Source organism: Argentina silus (assembly GCF_951799395.1).
Source record: "Argentina silus genome assembly, contig: scaffold_220, whole genome shotgun sequence".
In the NCBI taxonomy this organism is placed as follows: Eukaryota; Metazoa; Chordata; class Actinopteri; order Argentiniformes; family Argentinidae; genus Argentina; species Argentina silus.
The window spans coordinates 38,466-59,850 of NW_028153133.1; the positions used below are offsets into that span (position 1 = coordinate 38,466).

The window sequence follows — 21,385 nt, forward strand, 5'->3', positions numbered from 1 at the left end:
ATAAAACGTTTAAACTAAGTAAGATGTATTGCAAGCTGGCCATATCATATGTATGTGTGTGTATAAGATATATATATCTTACTTAATATATTATATATTGCAGCTGTAGTAATGCATTTAGCTGAGTTGTAATGATGAAGCCCCAGAGTAAGGTCACGTTAACCTGATGCTCTGCCATTCTTTATTTAATGTCTTTAAGTCTCTGTGCAAAAACTATTTAAAAAAAAACTAAAACAATTTTAACCAAATGTTTGTGGTAACATAGAACCTCCATAACTGCCATTCGATATAACTCTATTTAACCTGCATTTATACATGGTATGACGTTGAGATCCCTGAATGATACTGAAAATACACAACACAAATACACAACACAATACAATATCAAATACAAAATATACAAATCAAATACAAGATACACACATTAGTGAAGGGCTAATCAATCTTTCAAAACATGGGCACCCTGGAGTTAATTTCATGTGTCAGCACATGTCTCCAACTCAAGGTAAGGCTTTATAGCCTCAGTCTTGGTGTGACGGGCGGGTTTGAACCCGGGTCTCATTGTCATCACGTCAGCACTGTTTCCTGTCCCACAATTGTGTAGATCTGAAAGGTGATAGGATAGGTCTAAGCACGGTGGGTGTGGCTCCACCTGCCCTCTGATAGGCTAGGTTACACCTGTCCAATCCTTCCATGTAAGTGAACAGGGAGGAGGGGCCAGGGGTTGGTTCTGGACATGACCGAGGACTACTACCAACATGTGTTTCCCTAGTGGAGTGCTACACTGATGCACAGTTTTCTAATCTGATGTTAAATAGTATTGATACATAAGGAATAGAATAAAACTGATTGTTTTATATTTTCAATATTAATAGATTAATTTATAAAATCTTTGCTTTTGTAATCATTCTGATACCTGTTTAAAAAAAACATTAACATTTAAAAAAAAAAAAGTAACGCCCATTGATGATGTCATCGAAACCATTGACGGGTCCCCTTCTGGAACACAACGTGATCAGGCCGATCCTCCCGGAGTGGGAATAAACCAGGCATCGCATTACAGGTAAGGAAAACTAGGACATTAGCCAGATTAATAACTTTAACTGTGCAACGGCAAATTCATATCTGCAGATGGTCAAGTTGCATTACATGTCGTTCTTTTGTGGCCTTTTCTAATACCGTATGGTGCATGTTCGCCCCCATGTATAGTACGGAAGCAGAGGACTTCTATGGAAATGTGGAGTCGAATAACATTAAGACCGCCCGTATAGTCCATAAACCAGACCCTCAAACGTTGGCCATCGGTATCATTTGGAGGTACGATATCTCATCGGGATTGTTTGGAAGGTCTATGCTCCTAAATGTGTGAGAGCATTGCGTCACTCATAGCGCTTTCTTTCATCCCTCTATCCCATCATCGATTTCCACCCCTGTCACAGAATAAACAAACATTTAAAAAACAACAACTAAAAAAACGGTTTTAAATTGGTTTTACAAGCCATTCATACAGAGGATTTGGAGATGTAGGCCTACCCTAACACAGAATTACAGGTCAAACTTTCATTAACCATCTCAAACGTATTTGCTGGTAGAAAGTTTTCCAGTGATATATGTGTTGATGGTATTTTTTTTGTTTTATACTGCCAATATGTGTCACATGACAACAAATGGAGAAAAGGGGAGAAACGACTGAGGGATGAATGAGTGTGATAACAGAAGCTCGGAGCGCTGCCATGCTATCACACGTTTCAACTCTAGGGGCATAGACCTTTCAAAAAGAAACATGATGTTAATCTACCTCCAAATGATACCGTCGACTCCCCAGGCTCATGGCCTAGTAGGAGAGTCCATCCCCTAGTCAAACAGATTAGAGGATTATCCCAGAGGAGTCCAACTGGACGGGTTCCAACATCTGATAGACGTTTACCATTGAAAGCCTTGTCAGTTGAGATGGTGACTCTGTAGTGGGAACCAGCAGCGTCCCCTTCCACTGTAGCTGGTCTGCAGTTTACCATGCAGGAGCTAGCTGCAGCGACATGAATGAACAAGGTTACTGACATAATAACAAGTATACAGTAAACATGTTGTCTCCCACGCATATGTAGCGCCCCTGTATGAAAGGAGAGTGATGGAGAAACCTGTGAATGAAGCAAGGTGTTTATTCATAAACCTGTTGTTGTTTGTTGTCTGGTTTTACAGTGCTACAGGCACTTCTCTTGGTGCGATCACTTTCTGTGACCAAAGAGAAAAACAATGTGGGTGCCATTAGGCTACTAACTCTGTATTGATATTATACGTCAATAATTCAAACACCAATTTCACCTATAGGCTAAGACTAAATATTTGCACAGCCAATATCTCCATCAGTCTTGCTTCTTACAGCTTTGCATTGTGAAAATATTTGCACAGGCAAATGATTTGGTTACAAATGTGACTGGCTATCAACCCAGGTCACACAGCTGGTTTTCGTGTTGACCTAGGCCAAGTTTCGCTATAATTATGCTGCATAACAGACTTCACTCACAACATATTATTCCCAAATGTGTTAGGCTACAGGTCTCCAGACTGAACATTTACCGGAACCTGTAGTGCTTTTTTGATTCATTGTCAGTCTTTTTTTTTTTTTTTTTTTCCCGTTGCAGCTTTTCGTTGATTTCTCAAAATATGATTCGCTAGTTCGTTAGGCTACATGTCTGCTAGGGGCCTGTCCAGAAACGTGATTTTGATCCAAAAAAGTCAGACGCGGCGCTTCTGTACATGAAACAGCGGCCTTCAAAGCGGAAAAATATCTGACTGTTGTTGCTAGGGTACCTATATGTGACCGTTGTTGCTAGGCTACCTATATGTGACCGTTGTTGCTAGGCTACCTATATGTGACCGTTGTTGCTAGGCTACCTGTTACAGTGCTTTAGCTGACAAGGTAGCTAGCAACTATTAGCGATTATGCTAACAGGAACTTCGTAGGCATTTCTATGCTAGTAACACAGTAGCTTGCTAGCAAGAGGGGGTAAAACACATTTAGAGAGTGTTTGTTTCACACAAAACAAGGTATATTTATTCAGGAACTGTAGTGGAAGACATAGAGAATATCCATGGTATTTCCACACTCAAACAGCTTCTCAACGGCTTCTAAATCGGCATGGACTACTTGAGTACTACTTACATAATATGAATTAGTCTATGACCTGATACAGTAGCATCCCAAGCTATGCATGTCCGGTGCAGTTTTTAATAAAATCCCACTTTCAAACACTCTTCTGATTTGTCAGGTCGTTGGTCCTCATGCAGAAAAAAACATGATAAGTATTAATAAATGCACTTTCCAACTACTCAGCCTCCTGTGTTGATTATCTACCGTCTTATATTAATAATATTTCATAGTAGTGCATGTCCTCTCTTAGGTGTTTGGTAATCTGAATGTGTGTGAAATTAACTCTCCACTGGGTGTGACTCTTCCTTTGTTTACACTACACAGATCCACCTCACAGCTCAGCTACCATGTCTGAACCCAAGTCCACAGAGTCCCTGGGTTCTGGCTGTGGTTCTCCAGCCCAGACAAGCACACAGTGGGGTCCAGAGATGGTGGCAGTGAAGCTGGAAGACTGCATTGAAACATTGGAACTCAATGTGGTAGTGAAAGAGGAGGAGGAGGAAGTGATGGTGAAAGTGGAGGAAAGATGGGATGAAGTGGAGGAGAAAGATGCAATAGTGAAAGAAGAAGAAGAAGAAGGAGGAGAGGATGTAGAGGAGAAAGATGTGATGGTGAAAGAAGAAGAAGAAGAAGAAGGAGGAGAGGATATAGAGGAGAAAGATGTGATGGTGAAAGAAGAAGAGGAGGAAGAGGAGAAATATGTAATTGTAAAAGAAGAGGAAGGAGGAGAGGATGTAGAGGAGAAAGATGTTGAGTTGGATGGTGAGGTCATGAATATGGCTAATGTTAAAATGGATGGTGAGGTCATGAATATGGCTAATGTTAAAATGGATGGTGAGGTCATGAATATGGCTAATGTTAAAATGGATGGTGAGGTCATGAATATGGCTAATGTTAAAATGGATGGTGAGGTCATGAATATGGCTAATGTTAAAATGGATGGTGAGGTCATGAATATGGCTAATGTTAAAATGGATGGTGAGGTCATGAATATGGCTAATGTTAAAATGGATGGTGAGGTCATGAATATGGCTAATGTTAAAATGGATGGTAAGTTCATGAATATGGCTAATGTTAAAATGGATGGTAAGGTCATGAATATGGCTAATGTTAAAATGGATGGTAAGTTCATGAATATGGCTAATGTTAAAATGGATGGTAAGTTCATGAATATGGCTAATGTTAAAATGGATGGTAAGGTCATGAATATGGCTAATGTTAAAATGGTATTGATTGTACAACCCCTAGTCAATAGCTAGTAGCTCTATGGTGTTAGTAGCGCATTCAGGATGGGTTAGAAGTTTTAGAAAATCGATGAATTGATGGCTGCTAGGGCCAGGTCTCTTTCCCACATCGCCCACCTCATAATTTTAACAACAATATTGACATTTCTTTAGAGCGTGACTGCATGACTGACAGTGAGAGGATGAGAGAGCCGTCCTGCTGCTGTTGGAGTCTCGCCGACAGTCTCACAGACTAGTGGCTTCAGCCATGCATACTTTTTAAATAGGCTAATTGGCTAATTGATTAATCTGACTCATCTTACAGTGATAATAGTGTACGACTGTCACAGTCAATACTCGCTTAGTCTGACTCTTTGGTCTCTCCCGTTGTGAGATTGACGAGCCTCTCTTGAACTCTGTGTTCAGTCATAGTATTCTATAGACACCAGAGATGTTGTTACTTCTGGCACTGCTGAGCCTATGGAAGCACTACTTGTTGCTCTCATGTTGTTATAATCCTGTATATGTTCCTATCCTTACAGGGGAGAGCTCCAACCCAGGCTCAGACAGCGAGCCCAGCTCCACCACATCAGGAAATCATAAACAACACAGACAGAGGAGCTCAAGACGGAAGAATCACCACTGCATGGACTGCTTCAGTAGTTTCTATGAGCCAGAGGATTTGAGAAGTCACACCTGCAGGCCCCGTCCCTGTTTAGATTGCAGTGGGAGTTCAATATGTCCCACACACCTTGAATCACACCCACAGACTCATAGAGGAGAAAAGACTTACCCTTGCCTACAATGTAGAAAGTTTTTTTTTACAATGAGCCACCTAAAGAGACATGAAATAATACACACAGGGGAGAGGCCATACCACTGCTCCCAGTGTGGGAAGGGTTTCAGTCAACTAGTAGGCTTAAAGACGCATCAGAGAACACACACAGGAGAGAGGCCATACCACTGCTCCCAGTGTGGGAAGAATTTCAGTCAACTAGTAGGCCTAAAGACGCATCAGAGAATACACACAGGAGAGAGGCCTTACAACTGTTCCCAGTGTGAGAAGAGTTTCATTCGGGCAGGAGCACTAAAGAAACATCAAAGAATACACACAGGCGAGAGGCCTTACCACTGCTCCCATTGTGGGAAGAGTTACAAAAGCTCAAGCTCCCTGAATACACATCAAAGTATACACACAGGAGAGAGGCCATACTGCTGCTCCCAGTGTGGGAAGAGTTTCGGTCAACTTGGAGACCTAAAGAACCATCAGAGAACACACACAGGAGAGGGGATGTACAACTGCTCCCAGTGTGGGAAGAGTTTCAGTCGGGCAGGAGCGCTAAAGATACATCAGAGAACACACACAGGAGAGAGGCCATACCACTGCTCCCAGTGTGGGAAGAGTTTCAGTCAGGCAGGAGCTTTGCAGGCACATCAGAGAATACACACAGGAGAGAAGCTGTACCACTGCTTGCAGTGTGGGAAGAGTTTTACTGAGTCAGGAACCCTAAAGAAGCATCAGAGAATACACACAGGAGAGAGGCCATACCACTGCTCCCAGTGTGACAAGAGTTTTACTGAGTCAGGAACTTTAAGGAAACATCAGAGAACACATGCAGGAGAAAGGCCTGCTCCCAGTGTGGGAATAGTTTCAGGAAGTCCTGCAACCTGATGACACACCAGAGAGAGCATCATGGTCCAGACACTGACAGTGTTCCATGGCCCCTTGTGGAAGACAGAAGACAGGGACAGATTCATCAGTTGGTTTGTGGTAAATTGTGTCTTTGGTCACAGAACAGGAGAGGGTTGTGTGGTCCTATGGATTGTGTTGTAGGCAGTGTTAGGAGTGTAACACCTGATATAGTTGTTGTGGTTGGAAGCTAAAGAGAAGTGGACATATCAGAAGTAGGCTGCTTGTTTGATTTGTACATGGAAGAAACCTTTTCTACAAAACTGATAAAAGCAGTCCCTGGTTACCCTATACTGGCCTTGGCTTCAGGTGTGCTCCTGGTTACCCTGGTTACCCTATACTGGCCTTGGCCTCAGGTGTGCTCCTGGTTACCCTGGTTACCCTATACTGGCCTTGGCTTCAGGTGTGCTCCTGGTTACCCTGGTTACCCTATACTGGCCTTGGCTTCAGGTGTGCTCCTGGTTACCCTGGTTACCCTGGTTACCCTATACTGGCCTTGGCTTCAGGCGTGCTCCTGGTTACCCTGGTTACCCTATACTGGCCTTGGCTTCAGGTGTGCTCCTGGTACTGATATACAGCCTGAATGTACAAGAAGAAAGCCAAGCAGCTGGCTGATATGTGTGATGTGTGATATGTGTGATATGTGTGATATGTGTGATATGTGTGTCAGCTGTTATGGGAAGTTTAGCCGTGTGGCAAAGATAATGTTTTTTGTTTCTGTGTGATCTTCACTATACAGTCACAGAGCACTTTATTAGGAACACCTGGACACCTTCTCATGGTGGAGGAACACCTGTACACCTTCTCATGGTGGAGGAACACCTGTACACCTTCTCATGGTGGAGGTGGAGGAACACCTGTACACCTTCTCATGGTGGAGGAACACCTGTACATCTTCTCATGGTGGAGGACCACCTGTACACCTTCTCATGGTGGAGGTGGAGGAACACCTGTACACCTTCTCATGGTGGAGGAACACCTGTACACCTTCTCATGGTGGAGGACCACCTGTACACCTTCTCATGGTGGAGGTGGAGGAACACCTGTACACCTTCTCATGGTGGAGGAACACCTGTACACCTTCTCATGGTGGAGGACCACCTGTACACCTTCTCATGGTGGAGGTGGAGGAACACCTGTACACCTTCTCATGGTGGAGGACCACCTGTACACCTTCTCATGGTGGAGGTGGTGGAACACCTGTACACCTTCTCATGGTGGAGGAACACCTGTACACCTTCTCATGGTGGAGGAACACCTGTACACCTTCTCATGGTGGAGGACCACCTGTACACCTTCTCATGGTGGAGGTGGAGGAACACCTGTACACCTTCTCATGGTGGAGGAACACCTGTACACCTTCTCATGGTGGAGGTGGTGGGATTGTGTGGGGAATGTTGACAATGAGTTCAGTGGTCTTCAGTTCTTCCCAGTCACCAGATCTTCCCAGTCACCAGATCTTCCCAGTCACCAGGTCTTCCCAGTCACCAGATCTTCCCAGTCACCGGATGTGAATCCAATAGAACACCTTTGGGATGTGGTAGAACGGGAGATTCACAGCTTGAAAGTGCACCTGAAAAATCTGCAGGAATTACGTGATACAATCATGTCATCATGGACCAGAATCTCAAAGGAATGTTTCCAACATCTTGTGGAATCAATGCCACGAAGAATTGAGGCTGTTTTGAGAGCTAAGGGAGGCCCTACCCAGTATTAGTATAGTATTCCTAATAAAGGGAGGCCCTACCCAGTATTAGTATAGTATTCCTAATAAAGGGAGGCCCTACCCAGTATTGGTATAGTGTTCCTAATAAAGTGTTAGGTGAGAGTATATTATTATATGTATATTTTTGGGGTTATTTGATGTAATGATTTACTAAACCCAGTTTGAGAGAGACTGATGTATGGGTGGGGTTGGTGAGGTGAAGAGAGAGGGAGTGAATTATGCCTTTCCAAAATGTGTCTTTTTGGCTGAATTAGTGTTTTGTATTATCTTGCTCACTATAGCTCGTTATGGACTGTCATGGCATATTATTGGTTAGACATTGACTTACCTGATTATTGGTGTTAATTACACACAGGTGAGGCACCTGCTGTCCTCTCACACCCGTATGTATGTGTCTATTAATTCCTCTCTGTCTGTCTTGAGGAAGGCTACAGCCTAAACGTCAACTCTCTCCTGCTCTCCATTGCTGAGTATGGAATAAAAATACAAGAACATGCTTTTTGCCCTCCAGTCTTTATTTTCCTTCATTAAGCAAATACAAACACAGAAAGAACCATGTGTGTGCATTGTTTGTACAATATAGCTATTTGTAATGTCCTATGTAAAGCATTTTTTGCTAGTAACATTCTGATATTGATGACTTACATAAAGTGTAACATTAGCTGGCTAACCAACATAACTCTTACAGTAGCAGCTAACATACTAGTTAGCTGAGTAACATCTAACTTAGAATACTGACTGGAGTTACTGAGCTTAAATGTCTGGCAAAGGTATTTTGTTTACATTTTTTGTTGTGTGGGTGAAATACATGTCACTTGTGTCACAGTTTGATGATGCTGCAGGGCATTCCAAAATAATACATGTTTCTACTCTGTGCATTTCATAGTTCCCTGGACAGAGTCACCCTGTGGTGTCACTACATACTGTAGTTCCCTGGACAGAGTCACCCTGTGGTGTCACTACATACTGTAGTTCCCTGGACAGAGTCACCCTGTGGTGTCACTAGATACTGTAGTTCCCTGGACAGAGTCACCCTGTGGTGTCACTACATACTGTAGTTCCCTGGACAGAGTCACCCTGTGGTGTCACTACATACTGTAGTTCCCTGGACAGAGTCACCCTGTGGTGTCACTACATACTGTAGTTCCCTGGACAGAGTCACCCTGTGGTGTCACTACATACTGTAGTTCCCTGGACAGAGTCACCCTGTGGTGTCACTACATACTGTAGTTCCCTAGACAGAGTCACCCTGTGGTGTCACTACATACTGTAGTTCCCTGGACAGAGTCACCCTGTGGTGTCACTACATACTGTAGTTCCCTAGACAGAGTCACCCTGTGGTGTCACTACATACTGTAGTTCCCTGGACAGAGTCACCCTGTGGTGTCACTACATACTGTAGTTCCCTGGACAGAGTCACCCTGTGGTGTCACTACATACTGTAGTTCCCTGGACAGAGTCACCCTGTGGTGTCACTACATACTGTAGTTCCCTGGACAGAGTCACCCTGTGGTGTCACTAGATACTGTAGTTCCTTGGACAGAGTCACCCTGTGGTGTCACTACATACTGTAGTTCCCTGGACAGAGTCACCCTGTGGTGTCACTACATACTGTAGTTCCCTGGACAGAGTCACCCTGTGGTGTCACTACATACTGTATATTTTGAATATTATCTTGATGTCTACAAATGCAAGAGGAGTACTAGAACGATCCTTGCCTATGTAAGCCTGTTAGTGCCACTCCCTCATCCTGCCGGAGAGGCTGCCTGTTGTGATCATCCCAGGGGACCGGTGGTCTCCTGAGTGTCCTAAACCAAAAGGAAAGGCCTGGTGATGATGTCATCAACGGACGACAATGTGTTGTTCATGGCATCTGTGATTCATTCAGGGGTGCATGTAGGGGTTGTTCAAGCTTAGGGCTGTTTCTGGTCAAGGCCAAGGAAGGATTATCCAATCATTTCAGATTTACACCAGCCAATCCAGTGGAGGCTGGTGGAGGGAGAAATCGGAGGACGGACTCATTGTTTTATACCATTCCTTATTCCATTCCATGCATTACAATGAGCCCGTCCTCCGATTTCTACCTCCACCAGCCTCCCCTGATCCAATAATATCAGATCTACACAAGTGAATAGGGAGTAGGGGAGTAGGGGCCTGGGAGAGGGAGTAGGGGCCTGGGAGAGGGAGTAGGGGCCTGGGAGAGGGAGTAGGGGAGTAGGGGCCTGGGAGAGGGAGTAGGGGCCTGGGAGAGGGAGTAGGGGAGTAGGGGCCTGGGAGAGGGAGTAGGGGAGTAGGGGCCTGGGAGAGGGAGTAGGGGCCTGGGGTTGTTCCTGGTTTGTCAGAGTGGAGCATTTTCATTCTATATGATCAGTGATTGATTACATTCTCCACCTGCAAGTCCCATACTACTACGTAGTCAAAGTGGCCAATAATTCATCAATATCGTGTTTGCAATTCATTTTCTCAAATGTGTTTATGTGCATTAACCCTCGTATTGTCTTCACTTTTTGGACCCTTTTGAACTCTTCGGGTCAAATTGACCCGGGACATCACTGGGGCTTTAAAAGCAATACAAAAATAAAAATGTCCATTAAAAACTCTTTAACATATATTGTCTTTATCTCAATTCCAAACAATATAGATAACATGTATGATTAATATTTGCAATTAATCTCTGCTAGATCATATTTAAGAAACAGGGATCTATGAACTGATCCTAGATCTGCAATGTTATATTACATATATATATATATATATATATATATTATCTCCCTGCAATGTCTAACATCTGTCATTCACACCTGTACCTTTATCTTTACTCATACCTGAAGACTTTGACGGACCAACATTATAGTCCACATTATAGTCCACATTATAGTCCACATTATAGTCCACATTATAGTCCACATTAATGATCACCAGGAGGTCCGTAGGCTCAATAATAATAATAATACATGTCACTTGTGTCACAGTTCGATGATGCTGCAGGGCATTCTGAGCTAACATGTTTCTACATATACATACAGCTGGATTCATTATGTCATAATCATCATCAGGTATTTGGGTTTTGAATTCTACTGAATATTATATGACTCCCACAAAATGAAAAATGGCCTATTTGCGTACAAGGGACCTATGAAATGAAACTCGTTTTAATCCCAATCCCAATCCTGCATACATCTGAATGTCTGATTACTAACAACTGATCAGATGTCAGTTGAGTTACATAGAAGAGAGTCTTAATAGCTAACAGGGATCTATGAACTGACCCTAGATCTCCATACAGTGTTATATTACACCTGTACTAATTTATACCCAGAGAATTTGACGGACCAACATTATAGCCCACATTAATGAGGCACCAGGAGATCTGTAGGCTCAATAACCAGGCAGCACTCGCATCTGAAACATATTCACAGACAGTTTTTTTATTTTTGATTGAAATTATTTCACATCATAGTTGTTATTCTTCCTGTTGAAGGTCTTGTATTTTTCATTACAACAGCCACAGAGCGTCAGCAGCAGCGGTAACCCAGCTGGAGAAGCAGAAGAAGAAGTCACGCACGCGGACAGGAGGAAATGATGCGGGGCAGCACTTTCTGCTGCCACCCCCCCCCAAAAACTTACAGGGGAATCATGGGTAATAGAGTTCCTTGTCATGCCCCACCGTCACCACATTAAGACTCAAGCGCAGTCACAATTCAGATGATATCGAAATCTTTACAAATTCAGAAAAAAAATGAGAACAGGATTGTAATATCAACCCTGGATAGAGAGAGATGAGGAGAAAGAGAGAAGGGGGAAGAAGAGAGAGGAGGAGAGGAGACATGAATCAAAGCAAAGCACAGTGAGCTCCACAGGATAGAGAGAGAACAAATGGATGAGTCTTTTTTTCTTCTTTATAACAATCACACGTCTCCTACAGTAATACCCCCGCCCCCCCCCCTCCCCTCTAACCATCCACGCCCCTCCACAACCCCCCTGCACATAGTTATTTGAAATGTTAAAAACTAGAGGAACATCAGGGTCGCGTTCAAGAGTGTACGCTTGGCATGTCTGTTCTGCACCATGTCAACGTTCTACACCACTATCTGAACGTTGCCGCCACCCAACCCCTACAGTAATACCCCCCCCCCCCCCCCCCCAACCATCCACGCCCCTCCACACCCCCACCTCCATGACCTTTACTGACACACGGTGGGATGGGGGGCAACTTCAGAGCTTGTGATCCGACCCTTTTAATATATAATAATAATCATAATAATCATAATAATAATAAAACATTGAACCACTGAACACATAATGACGAAGATGAACTCGCATGTGGGTTCTAGAACTTGAATGTTGGTTCTAGAACTTGAATGTGGGTTCTAGAACTTGAATGTGGGTTCTAGAACTTGAATGTGGGTTCTAGAACTTGAATGTTGGTTGTAGAACTTGAATGTGGGTTCTAGAACTTGAATGTTGGTTCTAGAACTTGAATGTGGGCTCTAGAATGCGGGTTGTTGGGAGAGAATGGAGCCACTTCTACATCAAGACCACTTAAAGTTAATGAGCTCTGAAATATTAAGTTTCTGAACATTTAGGACAGATCACTGATAACTCAGTGGTCCTGCTTGGTGATGTACCCCCCCCCCCCCACACCAACAAGAGAAACACAGAGAGAAGAGAGGGATGGGGGGGGGGAGCAGACAGAGGAGAGGAGGGGAGGAGAAGAATTCTATACACTTGTATATACAGTAGAGGATATGAGAGCATGAGGTCCTCGGCAGATTAAAGGTGGCCTTCCACAACGACGTCGTCTAGTGCCAGTGTCATGGCACTCAAAAATAAACATAGCATTGAACTCTCACTGGACGGTGTCCAACTCTTGTGTGTTCTGTTACAGTTCTGCCTAAAACAGAATTCCGGAGCATTCCGGAACCCAAAAACCTAAACAAAACAAAAAAAACATTCCGGAACACACACAAAAACATTCCGGAACATACAAAAAAAGCACCAACTGACAACCCTCTCTCTCCTCTGCAGTTTGTGTGGACAAAGTTACCACATACCTGAATGCTGCAACTATTGCATTCCTCAGTAAAAAGTACAGCAAATCGAATCTATTCATAACAACAGGTGGTTTAAAATCAGATTCATCCACAGTTTGCCCATGTAAACAGAAAGTGTTATGATTTCAAATGAGTTTTTTTTTTTTATATATGCAACCGTGTGTTAACCCAGCTAGCTACATGTACTGCTTCATGCGTGAGCATACTACATAGCAGTGCCCTATCTCTACTGCCCAGACTAGTGGTTCTCTATAAACCATAGATCAGCACACTGGAGTCCACACTGGTTCTGTTCTAGTACTGCATCAGTACTGGCGGACCAGACTATAGTCTTGGTGATTGGAGCAGAGCAGTCAGAAACCATGCTCATGGTGAAGCTAGGTACGACCCGAAATAAAAAAACAACAAAGGTCAAATCAAACCCAAAATGAACTTGTTTGGCAAATTGTCCACTGTGACTCTGAGCTGACCAGCCCCTGGAACCTACATAGGAGGGTTTGGACTCAGAGTAGGAGGCTCTGTGTATCTCTGGTCTGTCGGCTGGCGTTGTGTCAGCATTTGACAGCTCTATTTATTTAACTCACCAGGCCGTTGCTTCCACAGACCCAGTCTGCTGCTCCTGGCATCCAGGAGACAGTTAGCATAGCCGATCCATAGCCCCGCTAACCAGGCAGGCTAAGGCTACATTGGGCAACAGACTCTGGTATGACCCGTCGAGGCAGGACTACAATGACCCTCGCTTAAAGACTACAACTGGAATCTAAATGTCCATGTCCATCTCTGTGAAAGTGTCCTATCATGCCTAAAAGGCATCCATATTGAGATGTGGACATCAGGTGACCCTGGGGGGTTTCTAAAGAAGCAACAGCTTGGATCACAGACACAGGCGTCAGACGCCATCTTGGATCAGAGATACAGGCGTCAGACGCCATCTTGGATCAGAGATACAGGTATCAGACGCCATCTTGGTTGGTTTGAAAGTGACAAAAGTGTCTATTAACAAAATGACAAAAATAAGAGAAGGCAGAAAACAGAGGGATATAGAGAGAAATCATAAATACAAGGTAGGTAGTCCCAGACCACCTACTGACTACACCTCCAACCTCCTGTTAAATATGGGTGTTATTATGTACACTGAAAACACAAATTAAAAGGAAATAAATGTTTTCCTTTTCAAATGGTGGTGTTCTAGAGAGCAGAGCTCCTGAAATGCTTCAAACATCAACAGGGAATATATATTCATATATGTTCAATATAAACACACAATATATGAAAAATATGTTCATTCAAGTTGATACAAATTGTTTTTTTTTTCAGAGACAGAGACAGAAAGAGAGAGACAGAGAGAGAGTGAACGTGTCAAAGGAGGAATTAGGCACAGTCTTGCAACTTTACTTTTCGTCTGGAGGTAGAAACCTCGTATCCAATGAAAGAGTGAAAAGGCCAGAATCTGAACCTGTGAAAAGAACCCCAAAAAAACCCAGAAATGACAGTTTGAACATGTGTTAGAGCTTCAAAGAGAGAGAGAGAGAGAGAGGGAGAAGGGGTCCCTATGTCCACAAGAAAGTGGGTCCTTGCGTTCTCATGATGTCACTAAAAAGGAGGTCCATGTATTTCGATGACGTCACAAAAGGAGAAGGTCCTTGCTATTCGATGATGTCGCTCGAAAGGGGATTCTAGCTATTTCCATGACGTCACTAGAGGTCCTTGGTGCATGGTGATGGGGATGTTGTCTTGACGATAAAGGCTCCTCCCCTTAGAGACGCGAGAGGAATCCTGGAGCGGTGGATGATGTAAGGGACGATGACGATGTGTTGGGATGATATGGGGGGGGGAGGAGGGTCATCCTCGCGTTGGGATGATGACGTCGTTCCTAGTTCATGGTTCTGTTGGTGTCATTTCCTGTCATGTGATCACCAGGCCTCTGTGTAGCGGACGTCCACCTCCTTCAGGTTGGGGAGTTTGACCTGAGAGAGAGAGAGGGAGAGAGAGAGAGTGAGGGAAGGGAGAGAGAGAAAGAGAGAGAGAGAGAAAGAGAGAGAGAGAGAGAGACAATGAGTTCAGTGTTCTTCAGTGGCCTCACCGGATCTGAATCCAATAGAACACCTTTGGGATGTGGTAGAACGGGAGATTCACAGCTTTAAAGTGCACCTGAAAAATCAGCAGGAATTGCGTGATGCAATGATGTCATCATGGACCAGAATATCAAAGGAATGTTTCCAATATCTTGTGAAATCAATGTCATCAAGAATTGAGGCTGTTTTGAGAGCAGATCCTGTTTCAGGATGGAGATGTCCCGGACTCATGTTATTTTTTAGTGATCTCAGGGCGGTGCAGACCTCAGACAAGGCAGGTGGGAGGTCGATGCTCTGGATGGTGGGGAGAGTTGGAAGCTCTTCCAGGACTGAGAAGTCAACTGGGTTTGGCTGGTTTAAAAAGGCCTCAATATATTCACCCCACCCCATCTCTGGACTATCTTAATTTGGTCCTAAATGAGAGAGGAACCCTCAGCACTTTTAAGAGACCCAGAGGTCAGAGAGAACATGTTCTAGAGCCAAGGGTGGTCTTGACGTTGTCATAGAAGTTATGCATGTCGTATCTGTCCACGTAGGATTGCATTTGCATGTGCTTTGGAGTCCCACCACTCATTCTCTAGGCATCGCAGAGCACACTGTGCTTCCCTCCTTCGGTCTTACCATTGCCTTTTGAGGGCCTCAGAAGATGGGTTATTGTGTTCTCATTAAACCAGTCCTGGTGTTTCGTCCTGCCGTAGCTGATTGAATGGGGTGCTGCCTCATCAAGTGATGCACTAGGAGAGGACCATTCTGTCGTCAATCATCCTTAAGAGGGCTGCTCAGACACACATGGGCCTGCCGGGCGCAGCTGCCACTGAAATCCCAGCTGCTGACGCCCATAATAGCCCTGTGTCATGAGCAGGAGCCCGGCTAGAAATAGACTAGAACCAATCTGGACGGAACTCCACTGAGCACGCACGCACGCTCACACACAAACGCACACGCTCATACACACGCACCATTGGACAGACACACACAGACACAGACTCGCACGCACACGCACACACACACACACACACAGACACGCGCACTCACACACACACAAACACAAACGTACATACACACACACACACACACACACACACACACACACACACACACACACACACTTACAGAGTAGGGAGAGCAGAGCCAGGCTGAGCAGCAGCAGCAGGTCGTAGTGGAGGGGTCCCGCGGAGCTGCAGTCCATCCTGTTCTTCTTACAGGTACACACCTGCACCAGGACCTCCGTGCTGTTGGACAGGGGGGGCACGCCCGAGTCTGTCACCACCAGGGGCACGTTGTAGTTGGCCCTCTTCAGGCTGTGCAGGAGCATGATCTGGGAGTGTGTGTCTGGAGACAAAGGTCAGGGTCATACGTGTTACACTAGCATGATCTGGGAGTGTGTGTCTGGAGAGAAAGGTCAGGGTCATACGTGTGCTACTTCAACATACTAATACTTCACCCTTCTCTCTCCCCCTCTCTCTCTACCTCTTTACCTCTCCCTCTCTCTCTCCCCTCCTTCCTCCTTCAGAGAGACTGACTGGACCAGGGGAGGCTGGTGGAGGTAGAAATAAGAGGACGGGCTCATTGTAATGCAAGGAATGGCATGAGGGATGGGATCAAACATCTAACACACACAACTGCCAAGACCAAGACCACCTCTGTGTGTATGTGTGTGTGTGTGTGCGTACGTGCATGCGTATGTGTGTGTGTCCATGTGTGTGTGTGTGTGTGTCCATGTGTGTGTGTGTGTGTGTGTGTGTGTAACAGCGTGTACTCACTGTTGAGCCTGGACACCCTCCATGTCTTGTCCAGCCCCGGCTGCTTCCCCAGCTCCATGCTGAAGGGCTCTGTGTTGGGCTCCAGGTCCTTGTCCCGCCCCCCCACCACCACCACGTTCATGTCCTTGGCGTCCTCACACACCCGCGCTACCGCCGGGTACACATAGGGGGCGTTGTCGTTGTAATCCTCCAGGGTGAGGACCAGAGTACCCGTACCTGTGGCCGGGGGACTGCCTGTACAGACAGAACAAGAATGGCCTTTAGTTCAACGGGCTAACACCGTACAAAGCTGGGGGCGTGGGGACTGCCTGTACAGAGAGAACAAGAATGGACTTTAGTTCAACAGGATAACACCATACAGTACTTGTGGCTTGGGGGACTGCCTGTACAGATAAAATAATGTACTCATCTGTTAATGAAGCATGTCGAGGCTTTAGTTCAGCAGGCTACAGTAACACCGTATTGCGGTGCTCAGGCGACGTGTGTTCGAACCCAGCCGGTCAAGGACATTTGCTGCAGACTGTAATTACAATACTGCTCTGCATTTCAGATTTAACAATGTTAATCCCTCTCTCCCTCTTCTTCCAATCCTCTAAGTACATGACACCATGCTTCTCCTTCAGCCTGAAATCAGAGCCTCTCCAGTTTTTGACATTTTGTGAAAAAAACGTCATTTTCCTCTGACTATGAGCTGCTAATAGAGACGAACAGACAGCAAACTGTCGTCTCAAAGCCTGACGAACATGAATCACTAGAGAGAGAGAGAGAGAGAGAGAGAGAGAGAGAGAGAGAGAGAGAGAGAGAGAGGGCTTGTCTGACAGACAGCTCAGAGTTCAGATGAGATTACACTCTCTCTCTCTTTCTTTCTCTCTCTCTCTCTCTCTCTCTGCTGAAGAAATGTTTCATAAATGACAGATTTGAGGTTATTGAAAATGCAGCACATTCAAAGCAGCCCAGGAGGTCACTGGCAATTAACACTCTCTGACAAGACCAAGACCAGCCATTAGAGAAACACACACACACACACACACACACACACACACACACACACACACACACACACACACACACACACACACACACACACACACTCTGAGATGAGCCAGGGAGCTCTAGGAGAGAGAGAGAAGGGGAATGTGTCAAAGTGGAGGTGTGGAGGGTCAAGTGGTTAAATTAAACTCCTCTCTCACTCCTACAGAACTGAGGCTGAAAGCCAGACCTTTATTCCACCAGAGCTTTGTTCTGTTCTGGATCCCTGCTGACATTAGAAGTGTGTGTGTGTGTGTGTGTGTGTGTGTGTGGCTTCTCTCATGTCTGTATACAGGTGATTTCTGCAGCAACTGAAACTGAAACTTTGTCCACATTTAGTGACAGGATGGAGGAGAGCTGGAGGTTAACTAACAAATACATCAACAGATGATCATATGACTCCCAGCCTCCCAGCCTCCCAGCCTCCCAGCCTCCCCGCCCCACCAGCAGCACAGACGCAGTAACCATCCCCCTAAAGAGATACATGTTAACGATGTACAGTACCAGTCAAAAGTTTGGACACAAACTTGTCAAGAATGTGCAAAGCTGTCATCAAAGCAAAAGGTGGCTACTTTGAAGAATCTAAAATCTAAACCATATTCTGGTTTGTTTAACTTTTTTGTTTACTACATAATTCCATATGTGTTCCTTCATAGTTTTGATGTCTTCAATATTAATCTACAATGTAGAAAATAATAAAAAATAAAGAAAAACCATTGAATGAGAAGGTGTTTTAACTGGTACTGTATGTGTTAATGAGATACATGTTAATGAGATACATGTTAACGACATACATGTTAATGAGATACATGTTAACGACATACATGTTAATGAGATACATGTTAATGAGATACATGTTAATGAGATACATGTTAACGACATACATGTTAATGAGATACATGTTAACGACATACATGTTAATGAGATACATGTTAATGAGATACATGTTAACGAGATACATGTTAACGACATATGTGTTTGCGTGTCGTTCACAACCTCCTTGCTGCCAGGGGTGCAGGAACACACTGTTGCTACGGCGACGCCGCGGGAAGACGAACAAACTGTTTATTTTTTTAGAAGAGACACACCGAGTCAGACAGACACGACAGCTGCTCATTCTAAAGCAACACAAACAAACACACAAACAATCAAACAAGAGCAGACTGATTAAACTTGGAAACAAGATGTGATTTCTCGTCTGGAAGAGAGATATTGTATTTTTTTTTTGTAATTGCTGGAAACTTTTCTAGTCATTTGTTCTCTCATTCAGATTGATGTACGTGAGAAGGGAGAGACTGTGGTGTTTCTGTCATCAACACCATTCAGAATAAATAAAACAAAGTGTGTGTGTGTGTTTGGTTCCGTCAGCGATGCGTGGTTTCATTCAGTCTCTGTGTCACCTGACAGGGAAGGACTGAGGCAGGAATGGATTGAGAGAGTTGACATTTAGGACCAGGGGAGGCCGGCGGAGGTAGACATCGGAGGACCAGGGGAGGCCGGCGGAGGGAGACATCGGAGGACCAGGGGAGGCCGGCGGAGGTAGACATCGGAGGACCAGGGGAGGCCGGCGGAGGTAGACATCGGAGGACCAGGGGAGGCCGGCGGAGGTAGACATCGGAGGACCAGGGGAGGCCGGCGGAGGTAGACATCGGAGGACCAGGGGAGGCCGGCGGAGGTAGACATCGGAGGACCAGGGGAGGCCGGCGGAGGTAGACATCGGAGGACCAGGGGAGGCCGGCGGAGGGAGAAATCGGAGGACGGGGCTCATTGTAATGCAAGGAATGGAATGACGTGTTTGATACCATTCCTCATTCCATTCCATGCATTACAGCGAGCCTTGTCCTCAGATGTCTACCTCCATCAGCCTCCCCTGAGACAGACATCATCGTGTCTTATAGTTGGGGTTGGAAGGGTTAAAGTTGGGGTTGGAAGGGGTAAAGTTGGGGTTGGTAGGGTTAACTGTGCACCACCGATATACGTAAACATCCATTCTTCAAGGCCAAATTCTGCAGACATCTAAGCATTGGTGGTTCAGTGGTAGAATTCTCGCCTGCCACGTGGGAGGCCCGGGTTCGATTCCCGGCCAATGCATGAACTTCTCTTTAAATGTATTTGTTGTAAGTCGCTTCAGATAAAGGTGTCTTCTAAATGCCGTAAATGGGTTGGTAGGGTTAAAGTCGGGGTTGGTAGGGTTAAAGTCGGGGTTGGTAGGGTTAAAGTCGGGGTTGGTAGAGTTAAAGTTGGGGTTGGTAGGGTTAAAGTTGGGGTTGGTAGGGTTAAAGTCGGGGTTGGTAGGGTTAAAGTCGGGGTTGGTAGGGTTAAAGTCGGGGTTGGTAGGATTATAGTCGGGGTTGGTAGGGTTAAAGTCGGGGTTGGTAGGGTTAAAGTTGGGGTTGGTAGGATTATAGTCGGGGTTGGTAGGGTAGGAGCTGGGGTTGGTAGGGTTATAGTCGGGGTTGGTAGGGTTAAAGTTGGGGTTGGTAGAGTTAAAGTTGGGGTTGGTAGGGTTATAGTCGGGGTTGGTAGGGTTAAAGTTGGGGTTGGTAGAGTTAAAGTTGGGGTTGGTAGGGTAAGAGCTGTGGTTGGTAGGGTTAAAATTGGGGTTGGTAAGGTTAAAGTTGGGGTTGGTAGGGTTAAAGTCTGGGTTGGTAGGGTAGGAGCTGGGGTTGGTAGGGTTAAAGTTGGGGTTGGTAGGGTTAAAGTTGGGGTTGATATGGTTAACGTTGGAGTTTGTAGGGTGAGAGCTGGGGTAGAAATTTGATAATTGTACACCACCGATATACGTAAACATCCATTCTTCAAGGCCAAATTCTGCAGATATCTAAGCATTGGTGGTTCAGTGGTAGAATTCTCGCCTGCCACGTGGGAGGCCCGGGTTCGATTCCCGGCCGATGCATGAATACTTCTTTAAATGTATTTGTTGTAAGTCGCTTCAGATAAAGACATCTGCTAAATGTAGTAAATTGGGGTTGGTAGGGTTAAATAGTCAAAGTTTGTAGGGTTAAAGTTGGGGTTGGTCTGTGCATGTGTGTGTGTGTGTTTAGAGACTGTGACTGTGTCTCCCTCAGTGGAGACAGATGTTGGGGAGAGAGATGTAAATGTGTCCCATTCGCCTGTGTGTGTGTGTGTGTGTGTGTGTGTGTGTGTGTGTGTGTTAAGGCTCATTCTAGTGAACAGTCAATAACTCTCCATGTCAACATGCTGTGGACGCTGCTGCTGTCTGTTCCAGTTGGAGAGAAAATATGGATTTTAGGGAGAAAAACAAGAAGAAAAACCTCTTCTATGGTTCTGTTCATCCTCCTCTCTCAGAGTGGGACGACGTAGGAGGATGGGGACAGACAAAGAGAGAGAAAGGTGTGTGTGTGTGTGTGTGTGTGTGTGTGTGAGAACTCTCTCTCTCTCTCTCTCTCTCTGTCCCTCACAACCAAACTCAATGTCAAACTAACACACAGGGGAGAAGCTGATGGAGGCAGGTGGAGGATGTTGGAGGTTAGTGGAGGCTGGTGGAGTCTGGTGGAGGTTGGTTGAGGTTGGTGGAGGTTGGTGGAGGTTGGTGGAGGCTGGTGGAAGTTGGTGGAGGCTGGTGGAGGCTGGTGGAGGTTGGTGGAGGTTGGTGGAGGCTGGTGGAGGTTGGTGGAGGTTAGTGGAGGCTGGTGGAGGTTGGTGGAAGTTGG

General features: G+C 45.3%; 2 protein-coding genes across 2 annotated transcripts; one reads left to right on the forward strand and one right to left on the reverse strand.

Moving 5' to 3' along the window:
• The first annotated feature begins 1,044 nt into the window (after positions 1 to 1,044).
• On the forward strand, positions 1,045 to 8,269 carry LOC310824434 (uncharacterized protein). The gene is made up of 3 exons (XM_083697686.1): positions 1,045 to 1,063; positions 3,476 to 3,913; positions 4,917 to 8,269. Exons 2-3 carry the CDS (start codon positions 3,499 to 3,501, stop codon positions 6,044 to 6,046), a joined length of 1,545 nt encoding a protein of 514 aa, XP_083553812.1. The 5' UTR covers positions 1,045 to 1,063; positions 3,476 to 3,498; the 3' UTR covers positions 6,047 to 8,269.
• A 6,488-nt stretch (positions 8,270 to 14,757) lies between these two features.
• Positions 14,758 to 16,916, reverse strand: cdh13 (cadherin 13, H-cadherin (heart); the record flags this gene model as incomplete). Its single annotated transcript, XM_083697684.1, has 4 exons — positions 14,758 to 14,811; positions 15,350 to 15,357; positions 16,033 to 16,251; positions 16,683 to 16,916. Coding segments are annotated over 4 exons (515 nt in total), but the record flags the coding sequence as incomplete, so codon positions are not given.
• Between the last annotated feature and the right edge of the window lie 4,469 nt (positions 16,917 to 21,385).

What these genes read in the sequence shown, in the direction of transcription:
- LOC310824434 (XM_083697686.1), top strand. Translation starts at nt 3,499, where the DNA reads ATGTCTGAACCCAAGTCCACAGAGTCCCTGGGTTCTGGCTGTGGTTCT. An exon ending in GAAAGATGTTGAGTTGGATG is followed by an intron (nt 3,914 to 4,916) that starts GTGAGGTCATGA and finishes CTATCCTTACAG; the next exon opens with GGGAGAGCTCCAACCCAGGC.